Source organism: Colletes latitarsis, chromosome 2 (genome assembly GCF_051014445.1).
Source record: "Colletes latitarsis isolate SP2378_abdomen chromosome 2, iyColLati1, whole genome shotgun sequence".
Lineage (NCBI taxonomy): Eukaryota > Metazoa > Arthropoda > Insecta > Hymenoptera > Colletidae > Colletes > Colletes latitarsis.
This window is the reverse complement of record NC_135135.1, coordinates 7,957,439-7,976,686: the sequence shown is the minus strand read 5'-3', so window position 1 is coordinate 7,976,686 and position 19,248 is coordinate 7,957,439. Positions and strand designations below refer to the sequence as shown.

The 19,248-nt window shown below is 37.9% G+C and overlaps 1 protein-coding gene across 3 annotated transcripts in view; it reads right to left on the bottom strand.

The window, feature by feature from the left end:
• Window positions 1–18,986, bottom strand: part of LOC143348511 (uncharacterized) — a 50,288-nt gene extending 31,302 nt beyond the window's left edge. For 2 of the 3 annotated variants that reach the window (XM_076778795.1, XM_076778804.1), the window contains exon 1: window positions 16,842–18,986. In XM_076778795.1, the coding sequence (XP_076634910.1) occupies window positions 16,842–16,851 (10 nt within the window). In that variant the 5' untranslated portion in view covers window positions 16,852–18,986. The remainder of the gene's footprint in view (window positions 1–16,841) is intronic. The other variant, XM_076778813.1, reaches the window with a different exon arrangement.
• Window positions 18,987–19,248: the final 262 nt, after the last annotated feature.

Sequence of the window (19,248 nt, the reverse complement as noted above, 5' to 3'; positions counted from 1 at the left end):
TATTTTTCCTTCCTTATGTGTAATAAGTTCTCTTGTATGTGCTTATCGACTTTGTTCGTTTAAACGCGTGAAAAATTACTATTCCGGTCAAGTCATTGAATCCCAGTAAAAATTCTATTCTAAACACTGTACAAAAAATTTTTAACTCTTAAAGATGTTAATGAATTCATCGTTTTATTATACTCACCGTCCATTAATGGAATATTCGAGACCGCAATTCAAACGAAGGAATTATTTTAATAAAATATTTTTAAACGTTCTACGAAAAGAAGCACGCGCGTGGCGAAAAAGAAAAATGGACAAGCGTTACGCAACGGAAAACTAAATGGATTATTAACACCTTAATGGCAGACGGTCTTCTTATTGTGTAACGTCAGTGTTGCGTGCATGAATCATCCATTCGCTAATTCTTCGCACGTAAATGTAGCGTGTTTTAATTTATCCGAGATGAATATTACAAAGATTCTACGCAATTCGCTTGAATATTCATCTTAGAAAAAAACCTCAATAAATTAGTTAATCAGAATCTACGTAATAAGATATCTCAGAATATTTTGGAGATTATTAATTTTAGAATGGATGTACTTTAATATTTTTATTCTGAAATTTAATTTTCCAATAAACGTATTTTTCTAATAAAAAGGAGGGATTTAAGTATTTATTATTTTTAGTAAATTAAAACGACTTAATTTTAAATCAATGAAAATAAAATATAACAAATACTCTTTATCCATAAATTTCAGGTACAAAATTTTTCGTTTTTTAATGCAAAGCCTTTGAAAAAATTATAAATTGCTGCTCCATCATATTTTGCCATGAAAACATGTAAATTAAAGTTAAAAAGTCCTCTCTGCACAGGGAATTAAAACTGTAACATTTCGTAACAATTTTATTTGAGTTTTATAAATTAAAAAACAGAGTATACATAAAAAGGTAAATATTGAAATTTCCTTCCGCAGTTATTTCTGTTTCACGAATAAATGAAAATATATGTTTCCGTGTGAATATTTTTGTTCAAACGACGATGTTTCTTCCACTTTCATTGTATTACTTTTACAAATGCACAATAGTGTTTTATATTTGTTTTCGAAAGGATTAATCGAGAAATATTATGTCGATTTGTTTCATCGAATATTTTTTATTCCCCGGGATTTGTGGTTTTCACAGGGGCGGTACATAACAATTAATAATACAAAAACGAATGTAGAAGGCTTTTAAAGTGGTTTTATATGGACGGTACAAATGGCTTTCAACGTAGATCGAAATATTGGAAAATAATTTTGTCCAATAACGTTGGTCTTTGCGTCAGAAAAATTTCTATGCCAATAAATTGAATGCTCGTCGATCGGGGAGCCATGTAATTGCAACGATTAGATCTCGAACGAAATATGAATTTAAAAACAAGTCAAAACAAGCGATAAACAGTCTAAGAATACTGTAAGTTTTATATTAGTAAGTTTGTACAATACAATCATTTATTTATGAGATGCTTGAGTGGAGGAAAATTTATCGAAGCGATGCATGATTCATCGGCCCCCAGCACGAAGTTGAAGTATGATACTGTATTATTACAAAACTAGAGTGATATATTTCTCCATATTTTTCATTGTGTCTTTCGAACGAAGAATTTGTTTAAACTTTCATGTTCAGCTGGAGGGAACTAGAAAACGTAATACATATTATTTTTTAATATGATCTCATCGTTTAATAGACCGTCGAACTGTTGTTGAATACTAAAACAAACACTCTTGGACAAAGCAGACATTTTATAACTGGAGTAACTAGAATATTTGGAAACGATACGTTTGTGATTTTCGATATTACACAAACTTAAGTATTTAATGGTCGCGTCTCGATAAATAACGCCACAATCAGAACACCGAAATCTTCTTGGTCACTCTCGACGTTGAACCGTCGAGGGGTTAAAGGTTAAAAAAGCGGGACATACGAATGATAAATAGGGACGCAGGGACGACGTCGTTAACAGCTGGAACTGTTCAATGGCAAAAAAGCAACAATAACGGGCGATTATAGTGATCGCGTACTTGAAACATATCTACGCTTAACATTCTTAGTTGGGAAAACAACAAAAATTAGTATATTTACGCGTGTTATGAATGTACGTGATATTACAAATATTAACATGCAAGTTTATACAGGGCGTTCGGCCAACCTTGGGAAAAATTTTAATGGGGGATTCTAGAGGCCAAAATGAGACGAAAATCAAGAATACCAATTTGTTGATGAAGGCTTCGTTAAACAGTTATTAACGTTTAAAGTTCCGATCGTACTGAATTTTTTTCTCGAAAATGCGCAAGATTTCGAGGGTATGGCTATTCACCAAAAATTATTGTAATTGACCCACGCAACCGAAAATAATTTTTCCAAAACGATTTGAAATTTTTTTTTTGCGTCGAAAAATTGCACACATTCTCGAATTTTTTTCTAGAAAGTACGTAGGATTTCGAGGGTATGTCTATTCACCAAAAATTATTGTAAACAACCCCTGCAACTAAAAATAATTTTTTTAAAAAGGTTCGAAATTTTTTAATTTCGTCGCAAAATTTGTCCACCTTTCTGAATTTTTTTCTAGAAAGTGTAAAGGATTTAGGGGTTATGTCTATTCACCAAAAATGATTGTAATTAACCTCCGCAACCGAAAATAATTTTTTTAGAACGATTTGAAATTTTGTAATTTCGTCGAAAAATTTAGGCACCTACACCCTGGTCGATTTTTCTTAAAAATTCCTTCTTCATTTTTAGTAATTTTGTTTGACGCCCTACAGAAAAGTTGTCTAATACTTTTCTGTAGGTACCCATGAACTCTACTTCAGAAAAAAGTTTCATTGAAATATATTCACAATTGTAGGAGTTATGGCTGTTTGAAAATTGGACCAGTTTTATGGGGTTTTTCTCATTTTGCGGGGTCAAGGACCAACTTTTCGAATATTTTTGCGATTTGTACATATTCTCCACCAAAATACGCGTAGTTTGCTTTTTTAAACATTAAAATCGTCCAATCCGTTCAGAAGTTATGACGTTTTAAAGATTCGCATGAAAATTCGGGCAGACATTTCTGGCCAGAAATTATATTTTCGGTAAGGAATTTTTTTCTCGAAACTGAGTAGGATTTCGGGGGTATGTCTATTGACCAAAAATGCTTGCAATTGACCCCCGCAACCGAAAATAATTTTTTCAAGACGATTCGAAAGTCTTTTTTTTCACCCAAAACTTTCAGCACTTACTCGAATTTTTTTCTCGAAAGTGGGTAGGATTTCGGAAGTATGTGTATTCACCAAAAATGATTGTAATTGACCCCCGCAACCGAAAATAATTTTTCCAGAACGATTTGAAATTTTTGTATTTAATTGTTAATAATTTTTAAGAAGAATCCTCTATCAAAATTTTTCCCAGGGGTGGCCGAACACCCTGTATAAACACGAACTTAAATTTTCTATTCGTTATATTTTTAGACGCATAATTCATAGGATACGTGAACTGAATTACAAGTTTTTAAACTTTTTGTGTTTGTTTTTGGATAACTCAAAATCTAGTGGATCAATTTTTAACGTACTCCAATTCTTTTCAATTTAAACAAAATATATAGTTTTTCTGGAAAATCTATTAAATTCTGGAAATAAAGGTTTCTAGAATAAAAAAATCATTAATTGAATACTTAGTAAAGTTGAGAAATTGGTCTTTAAATAATTTTTCACTGATTTATATATTTTATTTCAATTTTTGTGTACAAGATTAATTTTGAAAAAGGTTTCATATTCCTATAGAGTTGGGGTCTTCTGTGTTCTCCATTGATTTGAACTTTGTATTGTTTAAAATTCAGCTTATATTTCGTCGTCACGTTTACCTAAATTATACATATCAGTGCCAAGTTGTTTTACAAAATGATGGCTCCTAAAATAAATCACTGTTTATTTATTTGTACAGAACATTTTGCTGGAATCAGTGTGTCATTTCAGGAATAAATCTTAATAATTTGAGAACCAAGCAACGATTCTTTTTATAAATTTCTGTTCAACGATATAATAAAATTAGAAATGTGGTGTCCGATGTTTACGATACTACGGATCGATATCAAGGAGCTTTAATTCCCAGTTAAATATTTCTAAATCCCAGAAGAGTGTGTCGAGAACATTTTTGGTCCACCGCACCGTGGTAAAAGAAAGATGAACAAGCTGCATCGGTCTGCAACCTATTTCTGGACGAGAAGCGCTGGGCTTGGAATGAACCGCAGTAACCAGCGGCGGACATTCAATTTTCTTTTTTGCAAACCTTCGAATACCATAAAGTTAGAAAATTTTGAATGTTTCACGATATCACGAGACACCAAAACGTATTAACAAAAGGTGTCGTCAGATGGTGAATGTATTTTCCTTTGGAAATGGAGGACATTTTTTTAATTCTAATTCGACGTAGGTGAGGTCTGGAAAAGAATGACTCGTAGAAAGTAGATTCTGACCACAAAGCCAAGAAAAAGTTAACGGTAAACGCGAGGTAAGTGAAGTAAATCTACCTCCACCGATGGAATAGTAAATTTACCTCCCCGCGTGACTTCTTAACACTTGGGCAACTGATCGTGTTACGTTCGATCGAAACCTGACCACTTTGTAGGAAAATTGATTCTTCGACAATGTGAAGCGACGTGTTAATATAGTGCAATTATCCACGTGTTATTTGGCTAATCTCAGTACGTGTAACGTGCCAAATCGCCGGACTTAAATATTATATAAAATTGTTAGGTTGTTGAAACAATGTAATCGAGCAAAAGCGACAGTAATTTCAAAAATAATACACGACCTAAATCCAAGCTTACTTGTCAGAGAGTAGAAATTAATTTACTCGAGCAGAGACGAACAATCAGTACGATTGCTAATTAAATTAGAAACAAAGCTTTCGTTTGCAACGTGTCTAACCTCATTGAGTATCGTGGAGCATTCATGATCATTAAATGTCATGGAACGGTCTGATTAGTATGCATAAAATCGAAAGAATCTATGCTGAACTCTCCCTCATCAATTGTAAATATTCTTTTGTCGTAATCTTTTAAAATACAGTGATGTCTGCTTAAATGTCCACCAGTTATCCCCACCATTTCTTAGAATTCCTTGCTCGAGTCGAACCTCGGCGTTATCTACGATCTGCATCAATAGACAGCATTATTTACGCGTGACAGTATGAACTATAGTTGGTCAATTTCTGGAACGAACCTCCCCGTTTAAATGTCCGCGCCCGGTCACGATCGTTGAACACTTAAGCGGGCGCCACTGTAGCACGTGGTGCATCATGGGTCAGAAAAGAATTTAGGAAAAGCATGGAAACACAATCATCATTTTATGTTTGCCTTGAAGTGCTTTGGTTACAATGAAATGTGAAACATTTAAAAGTTTAGAAATAAATTTAACATAAAGTGCTAGAACTACCGACAATTATGGTGTATTTATTTGTACCGCAGAAATTAAAACGGTAGATATGATCTAGTAAATTTGTGACAATTTTTATTAGAAATTGCGAGTCTTTTGGAGCGCTTCGTTAGTTCTGGTGTTAATCTTTTTGTCCCCGACTGTAGTCCCTCAGGCCTAGTTTCGAACAACGTTCGACGCGATTGCGAAACTTTCTTCACGCGTCCTCGCGAAGCGTCGCTGTCGACGGTTACGTACAGTGCTGCCACCCGGCAGAGAAACGGGAGATCCCCGCGATAGGCAAGTGAGTCACGCGTGCGGCTAGGCTCGCGCGTCTGACGAAGCGCCTCTCTCATCCTCTCCGGTCTGACGAAGTGCCAACACCCTCCCCGCGAGCGTCTTCCCCGTAGCAAAAGCGAACACGGAGACGGTCGTCGGTTCCCCGCTGCGTCTCCACGAGTCGACACGGCTCGACTTGGCTCGGCTCGCCTTGCTAGCCACGAGGAAACCCCGAGGCCCTCCGCTCCGCACTTGCCCTCATCTCTTTGTCCTCCCGCCTCCCGTCGCCGCCGTTCCTCCCCCCTCCAACAGAGAACAGCAGAAGCAGTAAACTCGACGCAGATTCGCGTCGTTCGACTTGCGCCGCTCCGATGGAGCGGTGAACGGGTGATTAGGTCACGCACCCCGTGCGTCTACGTGCCCTAGGCCGTTCACGGCCGTGTATCCACGGAATCCCCCTGTTGTTTTTGAGAGCCACCGATCGCCGCGCTACCTATTATTACCAACCATTCTCTGTCGCGGTTTCCAACCTAATCGCCGCCCCGGAATAAGCGACTTTCGCAACTCCGCGCGGAACGCTTTAACGTGGGCGACCACGCTTCCCCCTTTCGAACAAATTTCGATCATTCTTTTTAAAAAATCTTCGACCAGGGGTTGAAAACAGTCAGATCGGTTTCGGAATTCGATTGCTTCATTGACCAAATATTAATACTTCAGCACTCGTATACTCAACAATATTATTGCCCCTTTTGATATTATAATAATAACCCCTTAATGTCCACATTTTTTACCTCCTGAAGAGAGTCAAGAATAATCAGCTTTATTACATTTCTTCTTAGACACAACGTGATTTTTGTTAATTACAATCTTACGTTTCTAATATACAATTTGAAGGAGAACAATTATTATCATCCCTGAAACGGTCAAATTAAACAGATATAATATCTGATCGTTGTGACCTAAGCAAGTACTTAGTTTTCAAACCAGTTTGCAATTTTTTCATATATTGCTAACAAAGGAACACTGTTTATATTACTATATTATATCCCTATGTAAAAATCGAGAAGAGGAATGATTCTATATAAAAAAACAAATCGAAAATTAAGAATAAAATTTGTTCATTTGGGGCTTCGTTTTCGAGATAATTGGATTTGAAAGTTTCTTGGGTACGCAAATAAGTCTGACGTGTCTGTCCACTGCCCACTGTTTCCACTTAGGCTGAGGAGGTGCAGCATATTTGGAATACCGAGACATCTAATAAATTACTAATATTATCTGATTTGTAACACTGCAAAGAATAGGAGGAGGATGATCTGTCGATTTTTGTTACTTATTTTTTAATATAATATATAACATTTAATCAATGTGGGATCAAATGCTTGCGATTTTCCATCTTTTTCGACGCCACTTTTCGACCATTTTTTGCCCAAAATTAGTTGAACTTATTTATAAGTAGCAAGAACGGGGTAAGTGCCCCATTTACCCCATATTGACGATATTTTTGAGGTTTTTTATAATTAGAACCGATGTATAAGAGTTTGAAACAATTATTCTCGGAATTTTTTCAATCTCTGTCTTAAGTTTAACGAATTTTCCGATCAACGGTGAGAATTTTTGCGAGTTTGCAATTTACTGTGAACATAAGCGCCATTAGAGACCAGCACAAAGACAGAGTTTACCAGGAAATTTCCATGATAAACTGAAGTACGCTTGAAGATTATGTACTGCTAAACGTCACAGAGATACTCCAAAGATATACGTGCACCTTAAAAAACTTTGCTCTTTATTCCTAGTCTTCGACAACGGGAGTAGCGGTCAGTTTTTCACCGTTATAAAATTATATATCGCAAGTAGAACACCGTCGATCATGCGAAATTACCAAGGAACGTTCCAGTGGAATGTTATGAAATGTGCCAAATATAGAAATCACTCTTTCGTAACAGACTCGTTTATTTAATGAATTTTCACACGTTCGTTTAGTACCGTGCAGCCTTTCTTTCACTCTTTGGCAGTATTTTTCACTATAGAACTAAAAAATATTTCATTCGATTTTACAAAAATAAATTCTATAACAAATTTTAGACTATTACAATTGTCTAAAATTGTAGTTTTAAGCTCACAGAAAATTTTACACTTTTAATCTGTCAGTCAACGTGTCAAGCATCAGAATTATTTAAGCTATCCGACCAATTTTAAGTTAATTATATTACTTCAATCGAGTCAATTTCATTGTAAGTGTCGAACGTTTTCGAAAAGGAGTTAATATTTCCAATAACAATAACTAACATCATCGAAAAAGATATGCAATTAATTTAATCTTTTATTTCAAATACACTAAAAATGGCTCAAATGAAACAGTCGAAAACGTTTTACATTTACGACAAAATGCTCGATTCGACTAAACAATCCTACATGTTTCTAATCCCTGTTTTACAGAATCGATTTGAAAATTAATACCCATTTTTTTTACAAATTTTTAACTTTGTTAGACTTGAACGATAAGGTTTGCCCGCCATCTTTTGGCTACTCGGTGGCTCTATCTCCCGACAGTTCGCGTAAATATGCGGACACGCGTCCTCCATTTTTAAAACAGGGAGTCGCGTTTCGCGTGGCTCAAAGAGTTAGGGAAGTGGCCTTGGTTCGACCGATTGTATTCGACCCGACCATAGCGGCTCCTCTGGATAATCATTAACGATTTTCACGACAAATCTCCGGTTTGTTCGCGGCTTAATAGCATTCAATGCACGGTAATGACGAAGTAGGTACTACTTGTGAATGGGTGATTAGGTCACGAGTCCCGCGCGCAGAATATCGCAGGACATTCACCGTCGAGAATCGTTCATTGTTTACGAGTAATTTACTCGTTATCGTCGTAAATGAAAGGCATCTTTCATTTGCCTTTCTCTTAATACGTGCAACGGCTTTATCGTTTGAAATACGTTATGGGAAATACCGTGACATTTGAACGGAAGACTTTGTTCCTCGATCGTTCAAATTATTAAAACTTTCCACCGAGCAATTTCAACGTCGTCGACACTGGAGGGACGGGATTTAATTTTAGAGAAATTCTTGGCCGCTTATAACTGCTGAATGTCTATGAATTTGTAGAATATTTATTATTAATACTCTTTCGACCAAAAGGTGCCTTTTAACAACTTTACATTTGAATGTAATAATATGCTTTTTTAATATCATATCATCGAAGAAAAGTGACTAAACATATTTATTTGTTATCAATTTTAAACCCATGCATTCAATATTAAGTGTATATTATTATTTTTGATTCTATCTTTTCGTCGACTTGTTGAGAAAAAGAAATGGGTGTGTTAACTTGCTACTGATACAGTGAATGATTATTGTTTAATATTCGAACTAGATAGTAGAGTTTTCAAATAGTAGAATATAATAGTAATGTAATAGAAATAGATGATGAAACGAGACTTCAGTGTTATTTTAAATGTTATTAGATAAAGTCGAGTAATTGAAGAAACTCGATGGCTTAAATCGTTTCTACTTCTCAATCAATCGTTCCAAAAATAATTCTTAATCGTTGACGAGATTGAGAATAATTTAACGTGAAAGCACGTACTCTTGATAGAAAAGGTTCGCGCGATCGATTTCCGTAATAATATTAGCCCGACGTCGGTCAGTAGATCGATCGTCCAAGAGAGAATTTTGTTTGGCGCCATTGTTGATCATCCGCGATGAAAATAATACGGAGTCGAAACGATAGCGTCCTCGTTGAAACGAGAAAACGAGAGATAAGGAGTGATAGACGTAGCTGTAATTTACCTTTCTACGCAACGTGTGCGTAATATCGCTTATCGTTGAAGCTGAACTACAGCAGCAAAATGAGAATTGTGCCGGTCCGTTGAAGCCGCCAAAGTTACAAGATCGAAAGTAGTTTCGACGAGAAAAGCGAGTGCATTCAATCCTTTTAAGCTTATTACAAGGCCGTAACCGCTTTATGGTATCACTGAACGAATGTAATGAAGTTCTCTAGATTTATGACGCGGTCCCCTCGGCCGTTGAAGTAAATTTTAACATCGGGTCAAATAAATTCGATTGCTTCGTCAACGTCGACGTTAATTTCGCGTCTCGACGGGTGAATTTATAACGGGCCGTTTATTTTCGGGGAAAATTACTTTTATCGTTCCGTAATAACTTAAGTGGCTTAAAATTGTCACACATTAAAGTTATTATAACCTACTTCTCTTCTAACAGGCTCGAACCACTGTTATTCCCATTCGGAATCAACGTTTCACATTTATTTTTCGAATAATAGTGCTTGTAGATGTCGTTATAAAAAATTACGAGACACGTGTGTATTTAGCTGGTAAAATAAATTATATCGATTTGAAGTTGTATTTTTAAACGAAAATCCCTTTCAAATTCGCCTGATAAATTTTGTCTTATATTGGGTAACACTGGAAATAAATTCGTAATAATTGTCTTCCATATTTATTTTCAGGGTAATAGATATTCTAAAAATTCCATTATTAATGATAATAAAATTTTAATTACGAAATAAAGAAGAATTCTTGTATTCTTATACGAAAATCCCTTTCAAATTCGATTGATTGAATTTTGTCCTATATTGAGTAACACTGGAAATAAATTCGTAATAATTGTCCTCGATATTTATTTTCAGGGTAATAGATATTCTAAAAATTCTATCATTAATGATAGTAAAATTTTAATTACGAAATGAAGAAGAATTCTTGGATTTCTAAACGAAAATCCCTTTCAAATTCGTCTGTTGAATTTTGTCCTATATTGAGTAACACTGGAAATAAATTCGTAATAATTGTCTTCGATATTTATTTTCAGAGTAATAGATATTCTAAAAATTCTATTATCAATGATAATAAAATTTTAATTACGAAGTAAAGAAAAGATTATTAGTGTTTCTATTGATTTTACTCCAATAAACTGTGAATAATATTTTCTAACTTGTAAAGTCTTAGAATATGTGTTCCTTCAAACTTTGTGAACTTTTAAACAAAAGAAACTATAAAGCACATATTTAGTTATCAAAGTAGGCTTTAATAACAAATTGTTGTGCGTGAAATAAATAAAAACTCTTGAATGTAATATTTGAAACAAAGTGGAGAACATTTTTCTGCCTAAAATTAAAATTAATATATGGTACAATGTGTTGAGTATCCAGAAGTTACAGAAAATAAATAAAGCTTCTGCTTTGAATTAACGAACGATGTTGGCACTTTTATTCTCTTATAAACCTCCTGAACATAGAGGAAAAATAAATTTGAAACGTTTCCACCGTACAAAACGAATAAAAATTTCTGGATGTAATATATAAAACACAGTACACGATTAAGGATTCTGTATTTACTCGATGTTAATTATCGACTTCACGTTGCAGTGTCTACATTGTATGTTTGAGAATGTCTCTCTATTTAAAATTAAAATTAGTACAGGATACTGTGAGTTAAATACCCGGAAGCTTCGAAAAAAGTCTTGGAAAATTAGCAGAGTTTCTACCTCCAATTAACGAACTATGTAGAAATTTTTATTCCCCCACAACCATCGATAAAATCTCTATTATTAAATTTCAAATATTTCTAAATTAAGAATTAAATAAAAATGTCTAGATGCAATATTTTAGACACGATATACAATATTTTTTTTAATTTTCCTGTTATGTAATCAGCTCTATGAAATTTGTCTAAACGTACTTGAGAGTATTTATCAATTTAAAATTAAAATTCTTGCATATTCGTTTAGATTTTTAAGAAAACAGATTTTCGAGGTATAATTTTCGACTATTTACGTTGTATAATATTCCGTGAAAGCGACGCTCCTTAAAGTAGGCGACGATACGTGAAATCCTCGTAGTACACACTCTTATCTCGACGTTTCGCAGCTGCCACGCGAATTTCCACGAACGATTTTCCGAAACTTCTTCCCGCGAGCGCGTCACGTCGAAAACAACGGCGAAACTTCGCGGAAGTTACTAATCATTAACGAGAATTCCCTCGATTTCGCGCAACTATAGACAATTATCGGAACGCATTAATCGAATTCCTTTAATAGATCGTCGGGGCAAAAAAGATCGCGTGGAATTTCGTGCACGCAATGCGCGCGTTCCTGGTACTCAATGAACGATCCGTCAACAAATCGCATTCATTCAGAATTATCGAGAAGAAACAGTATCGCGACTTTAATCGACTTTCTTTGCCTCGTTTCTTCGATACGAATAATCGTGCGCTGAAACACGCCGAGGAACTTGGAACAGAAAAATTTCTTCTGCTTCCCGAACCTATAAATACCGAATGGAATTTGTTCTTAGAAGATCTATGACACGTGTATTTGCGTCGACGTAATGGAACTTGGGGAAACTCCTCTGCCTTCCACTACGTATACGAGATTTATCGCGCTGGAACTTCTCGAAGAATGCTTTTCTTTTGTTCTCCGTTTCCGCGAACATGCGATTCTGGATGATTGGAGCCTCGATGTCCAAACGTTGACGTATCGTTGCGCTTCTAATTTTCCGCAATTTCAAATCAAATTTTTAAATTACTGGGTTACTTAAGAAATAATCTATTTTTGATATAATACTGTGAAGTATTTCGTATGAAAAGCAGATAAATCTATTTGCAATTGAATAATTGTTACTTATTAGTTAGTTATGATAATTGATTTTATTATTTCTTACCAATACTCTAAAATTTCGATTGCTAAAAAAGGAAATACTCGAAGAACGAATTCTGTTAAAAGCTAAAACAAATTTTCTAATGTACTGTTATTATGTTTTCACTTATAGTTTATTGCAATAAGATATTGATACATTAGTAACACTATTATATCTTACTCATTCTGTTATTTGAGAAACAAATTTTTAAGTATTGTTTTTCAAATAACAATAAATATATGAAGTAACAATTAACGATATAATTTTAATCAAATTTTACACAGCTTTCAGATACTATCGATCACGAGCAAACGAAGAATTTTCGTACATCTGTATCTGTTTAAAGCCAGAAATGGGGAAAATTTTATTCGAATAACAAATAATCGATAAGATTGATTAAATTTTTTATGTCGAGTGACGAATGACCAATTTTTGATATTAGATAAACATTGGAGTAAACGAGTTTTAAATAAATTTTGATGCTCGAAAGTATTTGGATCGAGATCTATGTGCTCTTATGGTTGTCACCAGGAAGAAATAGGTTCCGTATAGGAAACCTGCTCCGAATTTATGACTGAACCATAGCTACTGTGTTTTACATAAGACCTACAGGATACAAACAACGCGATGATTAATCGTCTGTTATAATCGCAGAAAATTTCTAGAATTCTTTAACGACATTCGACATAAAAAACTTTCTCATTGTGTCACAATTCCTAATAATAATGATATGTATACAGGGTGTTCGGCCATCCCTGGGAAAAATTTTAATGGGGGATTCTAGAGGCCAAAATAAGACGAAAATCGAGAATACCAATTTGTTGATGGAGGCTTCGTTAAAAAGTTATTAACAATTAAATTCAAAAATTTCAAATCGTTCTGGAAAAATTATTTTCGGTTGCGGGGGTCAATTACAATCATTTTTTATGAATATACATGTCTTCGAAATCCTACTCACTTTCGAGAAAAAAATTCGAGAATGTGTGTAATTTTTCGTTGAAAAAAAAGACTTTCGAGTCGTCTTGGAAAAATTATTTTTAGTTGCAGGGGTCAATTGCAAGCATTTTTGGTCAACAGATATACCCCCGAAATCTTACTCAGTTTCGAGAAAAAAATTCCTTACCGAAAATCTAATTTCTGGCCAGAAATGTCTGCCCAAATTTTCATGCGAATCTTTAAAACGTCATAACTTCTAAACGGATTGGACGATTTTAATGTTTAAAAAAGCAAACTACGCGTATTTTGGTAGAGAATATGTACAAATCGCAAAAATATTCGAAAAGTTGGTCCTTGACCCCGCAAAATGAGAAAGACCCCATAAAACTGGTCCAATTTTCAAACAGCCATAACTCCTACAATTGTGAATATATTTCAATGAAACTTTTTTCTGAAGTAGAGCTCATGGGTACCTACAAAAAAGTATTAGACAACTTTTCTATAGGGCGTCAAACAAAATTACTAAAAATGAAAAAGGAATTTTTAAGAAAAATCGACAGGGGTAGGTGCCTAAATTTTTCGACGAAAAAAAAAATTTTTAATTAATTCTGAAAAAATTATTTTCGGTTGCGGGGGTCAATTACAATCATTTTTGGTGAATACACATACTTCCGAAATCCTACTCACTTTCGAGAAAAAAATTCGAGTAAGTGCTGAAAGTTTTGGGTGAAAAAAAAAGACTTTCGAATCGTCTTGGAAAAATTATTTTCGATTGCAGGGGTCGATTAGAATAATTTTTGGTCATTAGACATACCCTCGAAATCCTACGCACTTTCGAGAAAAAAATTCCTTACCGAAAATCTAATTAGGTGTCTAAATTTTCGATGAAAAAAAATTTCAAATCGTTCTGGAAAAATTATTTTCGGTTGCAGGGGTCAATTACAATCATTTTTGGTGAATAGACATACCCCCGAAATCTTGCGCATTTTCGAGAAAAAAATTCAGTACGAGCGGAACTTTAAACGTTAATAACTTTTTAAGGAAGCCGCAGTTAAGAAATTGGTATCCTTGATTTTCGTCTTATTTTGGCCTCTAGAATCCCCCATTAAAATTTTTCACAGGGGTGGCCGAACACCCTGTATATTAGCAACGAGTAATAAGCAAAAACATGTCTGATAAACGTTTCTGCTCCAAAATTCATACTTGAAAATATGTTTTACTCCAATGTTCGGGTGAATTGAAATTTTCTGTACGTTTTTATTATTGCAATATCACCAATAACAGAATTGTTTCTCACGTTGAATGCGTTGCATCGATAGGAAACAATTGGCAACTATAACATCGCGACTCTATAATATGAAACGTCGAAGAAATTTACGATCCTGAGGTTGAGTTTAGAAATAGCACTTCGGCTACACCTCGTCACTGTGCACACTTTATTTTCTTGCATCTCGTCTCTCACGGCAAATGAATGTTTACACGTATAATGTTACATATTTTGTGTAACAAAGAGTCAAAACAAATGAATATTCCACGTCCCTTTTCAACGATTACTAAAAACATTGGGGGCCTCTAATTGGGGGGAAAATTAATGAGAAACTATTTCGTTCGAGCATTTCAATGTTTATAATAAACATTTATTTGATGTAAATAATTATACATCCATGAGGAAAGTTTTTCACATTTTTGGAGCAACTAAAACCACCATGAATTTAAAGATTAAAACCTTTCTACAACGACGACGTTATAAGTTGATGTTTTATTCCACTTTAAACGAGGAACATCTGCATTGGAATACGCATGGAGCATTTATCCTGTAAGGAATAACAGTGAAAAATGTTGCACATTTACTCTGGAACATGAGTTAGAAGTTGATTACTTTCATAAAAATCAGAAAATAAAGATAAAAATCTCATTTCATAAAAATATAAGTTTTGGTACTTATTGATCGTTGGATACACCAGTTCCCCATATGAAATAGAATAAATTTTTTAGGGGGTCGTTGTAAAAGGTTTCAATCTTCAAATTTATGGTTGCTGTAATAACGTAGCAAATTTTCCAAATTTTTCAACCTTCAAAATGACCCTAGGAAAATTGTGTTTTTCCACTGAGTTTTAAAGTTTGATTATTAACAACTATTTCACACCATTTTGGACAGAAATTTGGATGTTCTTAGAATCTTAACAAAGTTGTATATTTTTTTTTTGTAGAAGCTGTCTCAAAAAAATAAAGTTGTGGAGAAACAGTTCTCTATAGCAATTATTACATTACAGTCAGAGCAAATGGATAGAATGTGCGAGTGGTTAACCCAGACCTAACCCACGAAGATTGTGTATTTTCCACAGTTTTAAAATTTTTAAGTTTGATTATTAACAACTATTTCACACCATTTTGGACAGAAATTTGGATTTTCTTAAAACCTCAACAAAGTTGTCTATTTTCTTTTTGTGGAAGTTGTCTCAAAAAAATAAAGTTGTGGAGAAACAGTTCTCTATAGCAATTATTACATTACAGTCAAAGCAAATAGATAGAATGTGCAAGTGGTTTTCCTGTATCCAATTCTCATTCCGGAACAGTTCCAAACATCGACTTCGATGAACCGTGGTAGCATGTAACTAGTAGCGTACGTTTGGAGCACGGATCTCCCGGAATCGGAGTGCGTTAAGATGAAACGTCAAGATGGTGTCCGAACATTTTGGTGACCGGCGAGAGAAAAATTGTGAGCGGGTTCGGTGGATGCCCGTTGCGCTGGAGGGCCGGGACAAATCGAGAATAAATTCCAGGGATTCCGACCGGTCGGTCCGATCGTCCGATTTCGGATTTATACGTCGTTCGGGGCGTTTCGGAGTCAGCTATAAGCTCGGCTCGGCTCGGCGTGACTCGGGTTGGCGCGGCGCGGCGCGTCGCTAGGTGTCTTTCTGGTGTAGCATGAAAATAGCCAAGCGTACTTGGAATATCGTGCGGCCTACGCGTTAAGCATGCTACAACGGCGTTCAACGAGCGCTCTCGCCAAGCGTGAGCGAGTGCGAGCGAGCGCGAGAGATTACACGACTCGTTCGCGGTGGTAGGGGATCGGCTACGTACGAGGGAAGACCGTCCGTGGAAAAAAGAAAGAAACGGAGCGCTCGAATACGGAGAAAGATAAAAGATATATATTCCGGGAGGGGAGTAAGGGCCGGCCGGGGAGCGGAGACAGGTAGATAAATGCGGTTTATGGCGGGAAGTTAAAAGACGAACGACACTGTTGTCGCACGGTATCTTGTAAATATACGAGGTCAGAGACGGGAAGAGGGACACAATTGCGAGAATCGGCCCGAAGACGTACCGTAGAGGGGGGGGAGAGAAACAAGAGGGAAACGGAGAAGCGTGAAAGAATGGAAAGGGACAGCGAGCAGGAGATTCCGAGAGAGGAAAGAATTCATACGCGGGAAAGAGACGGCCGGGGAGAGGGATTGATAAAAAGGAAAGAAAGGATAAAAAGGGTAAAATGTGGAGTGGGGGGGAGAAAGAGAGATAGATTACTAGAGAGGAGAGAGGAGTAGCTCATGGTTCACCTGTCGTCATGGCAACGCCGCTTCGCCGCTCACTTGTTACTCCATCGGCATAGCTCGACCCTCGGTCCTCTCGCAGCCTCCGCAAGAATACGAACGCGAGTCACGATCCATCGTAGGAGAGACCGTGATGCAGAAGCTTCTCTCTTACAATAATCCGCAGTCTCCGCCGAGAATGAAAAGATGTCAGACCGACGGGGAGGGGGGGATATAGGTGGGAGAGAATCGCGGCTCGTTTCCACCCCCCCTCCTGCTTGCACCACGTTGTTATCACAGAAACACTTACTACCGATTTTCCCGATGCGATAACCGATCCCCGTCCGTTCGAGATTTGTTTTCATTCGCCGTTTCACTCTATCACCTATATCCTATACGTATATATATATATGTGTGTGTGTATGCGTGTGTTGCCTGCTTTCGAATCACGGACCACGATTACTCCCGGATATAGAAACGTATCACAGAAGAAGCACAATAATCATTTTGTTTGGAAGAAAATCGGAAAGGAGACACCCTCTCCGGTTACTCTTTATTTGCCCGTCCCCCTGGCTTGTACTTAAGCCGAAGTCACTCTTCTATTTTAAGCTCCACACTTGCCCCGTCGTCTGCGTCTCTTGGCTCTACTCGCTCTTTCTTCTTTTCTTACGGAGCCGTACGGCCAACACGGAGAGACGCACACGCACTATCTTTTTCTCTTTGGTACGTGGTGGGACACAGAGTCGCGACTCCTCTCTCGTTATCCACTTACCAGCGCGTCAATCTGTTTGCTATGCAAATCCCGTCCGACCGGTGCTGACGTAGACGGCAACACCAACGCAGAAACGGGTCCGTCGACGATATCTCCTACTAACACATTTAACGGCGAGCAGTTAGTCATTGCCCGCGAAGCACACACGTAGAAAATATAATTGGCTACCACGACGGACCACGCAGCAATTCCACACGGGGTCTCCTTTAGCCCCACTACTGTTCGGCAACACCGATACCAAGCCCACTACACAACCGTTACCATCACCAATACTACTGACAGATACTGGTGTTGTTACTACTGCCAGCAGTAATATCACCAACACACCGACGCTCGAACCGTGTCGGTAAACGCACCGCAAACTCCACAAACGAATTCCCCTTGCGACTCTTACGCGTCTTCGCGACTCTTGCCTGACGTCATTGGCGCCTAATCGCGACGTATTTCGCGTACCACTTCTTCGCGTACTTCTGTCGGACGTACACCTCGTGGCTCGCTCCAAACGATAGATCTTTCCTCGATCCTCCTTTCCTCTCGCGCGGATCCCGTGGACAAAGACGTCACCTCGAACCGTATTTCGGGCGGTCTCGCTTCAACAAGTATCCTACTCCGTTTCTTTTTTCCTTCCTCGTTTCCCCCGTCGTGGCAAGAAATCAGTTTCCTCGGTGCGATCGTCGGGGTCTAGAGCCAACAGAGACGGCGCTCCGAGCGGACAGCTGTGTTGCACCGTAACGTTACGATTTCTCGCTCATTCATCGTCAACCTGGTCGTCAGGGAATCGACACGATCATCCATAAGTTCGGATCTCTGGACGCGTGTCGCGTATCGAGCGTTCGATCCGCGCCACTCGCACCGCACCGTGTACTCTAAATCGCTTCCCACCACGTTTACTCCGTTACAACTCATCACTCTTCCTGCAACATAATTCCCGTTCGACGGCACTGCACGCACTTTCCATGCTCCTCCTTGATCGCCACCACTACCGTCGGCCACAGTCTGTTCCCACCAAATGAAGTATCGTCGGTAGCGTGTGGCGTGCGTTGCGAAACGGATGTGCGCTCTCCTACCGGGTTTTCAACAAGTGATCGCAGTAGCAGTAACAGCAGAAGCGGCGGCGGCGACGACGACGAATCGGTAGCTCGTCGTTCCAGGGTCGTTCGTCGGCGTATAGGTGGCACAGCACGCGCATGCTACACCTCCTGACAGCGTTGTTATTGTTGCGTAACTGGCGGCCCGCTAAGCCGAGTCTGCTGCTGCCAGCAGCCGGAGAGAGAGAGGTCGCGACAGCGAGGTAACAGCCAGCCGTGGGTGAGCCAGTGGGCGAGTATCTCCGAAAGAGCAGTGAGTGTGCGAGCAGTGCGCCGTCTGGCGTGGCTGACGACAGTCTACTGCCTTCCGAGAACCACGAGGCGATTCCGTGTATCGAACGCGCGCTCCCGAGCCACTGAAGGGATGGACGCCGACCATCGGGGTGGGGGATCCTACAGGGACGAGAGGGGAACGGACACGACGCTCAGACGAGCGTAAAGCCCCGTCCACACGCGCTTACTCGTTACGAACGCTCCTACTAGCGATGGAACTTGGAGCAACGGTGTCCGCTTTGATGTAACGAAACTTGATCGCGTACGGCTAAACGAACCGTCCCCACTAGGCCGTAGATTC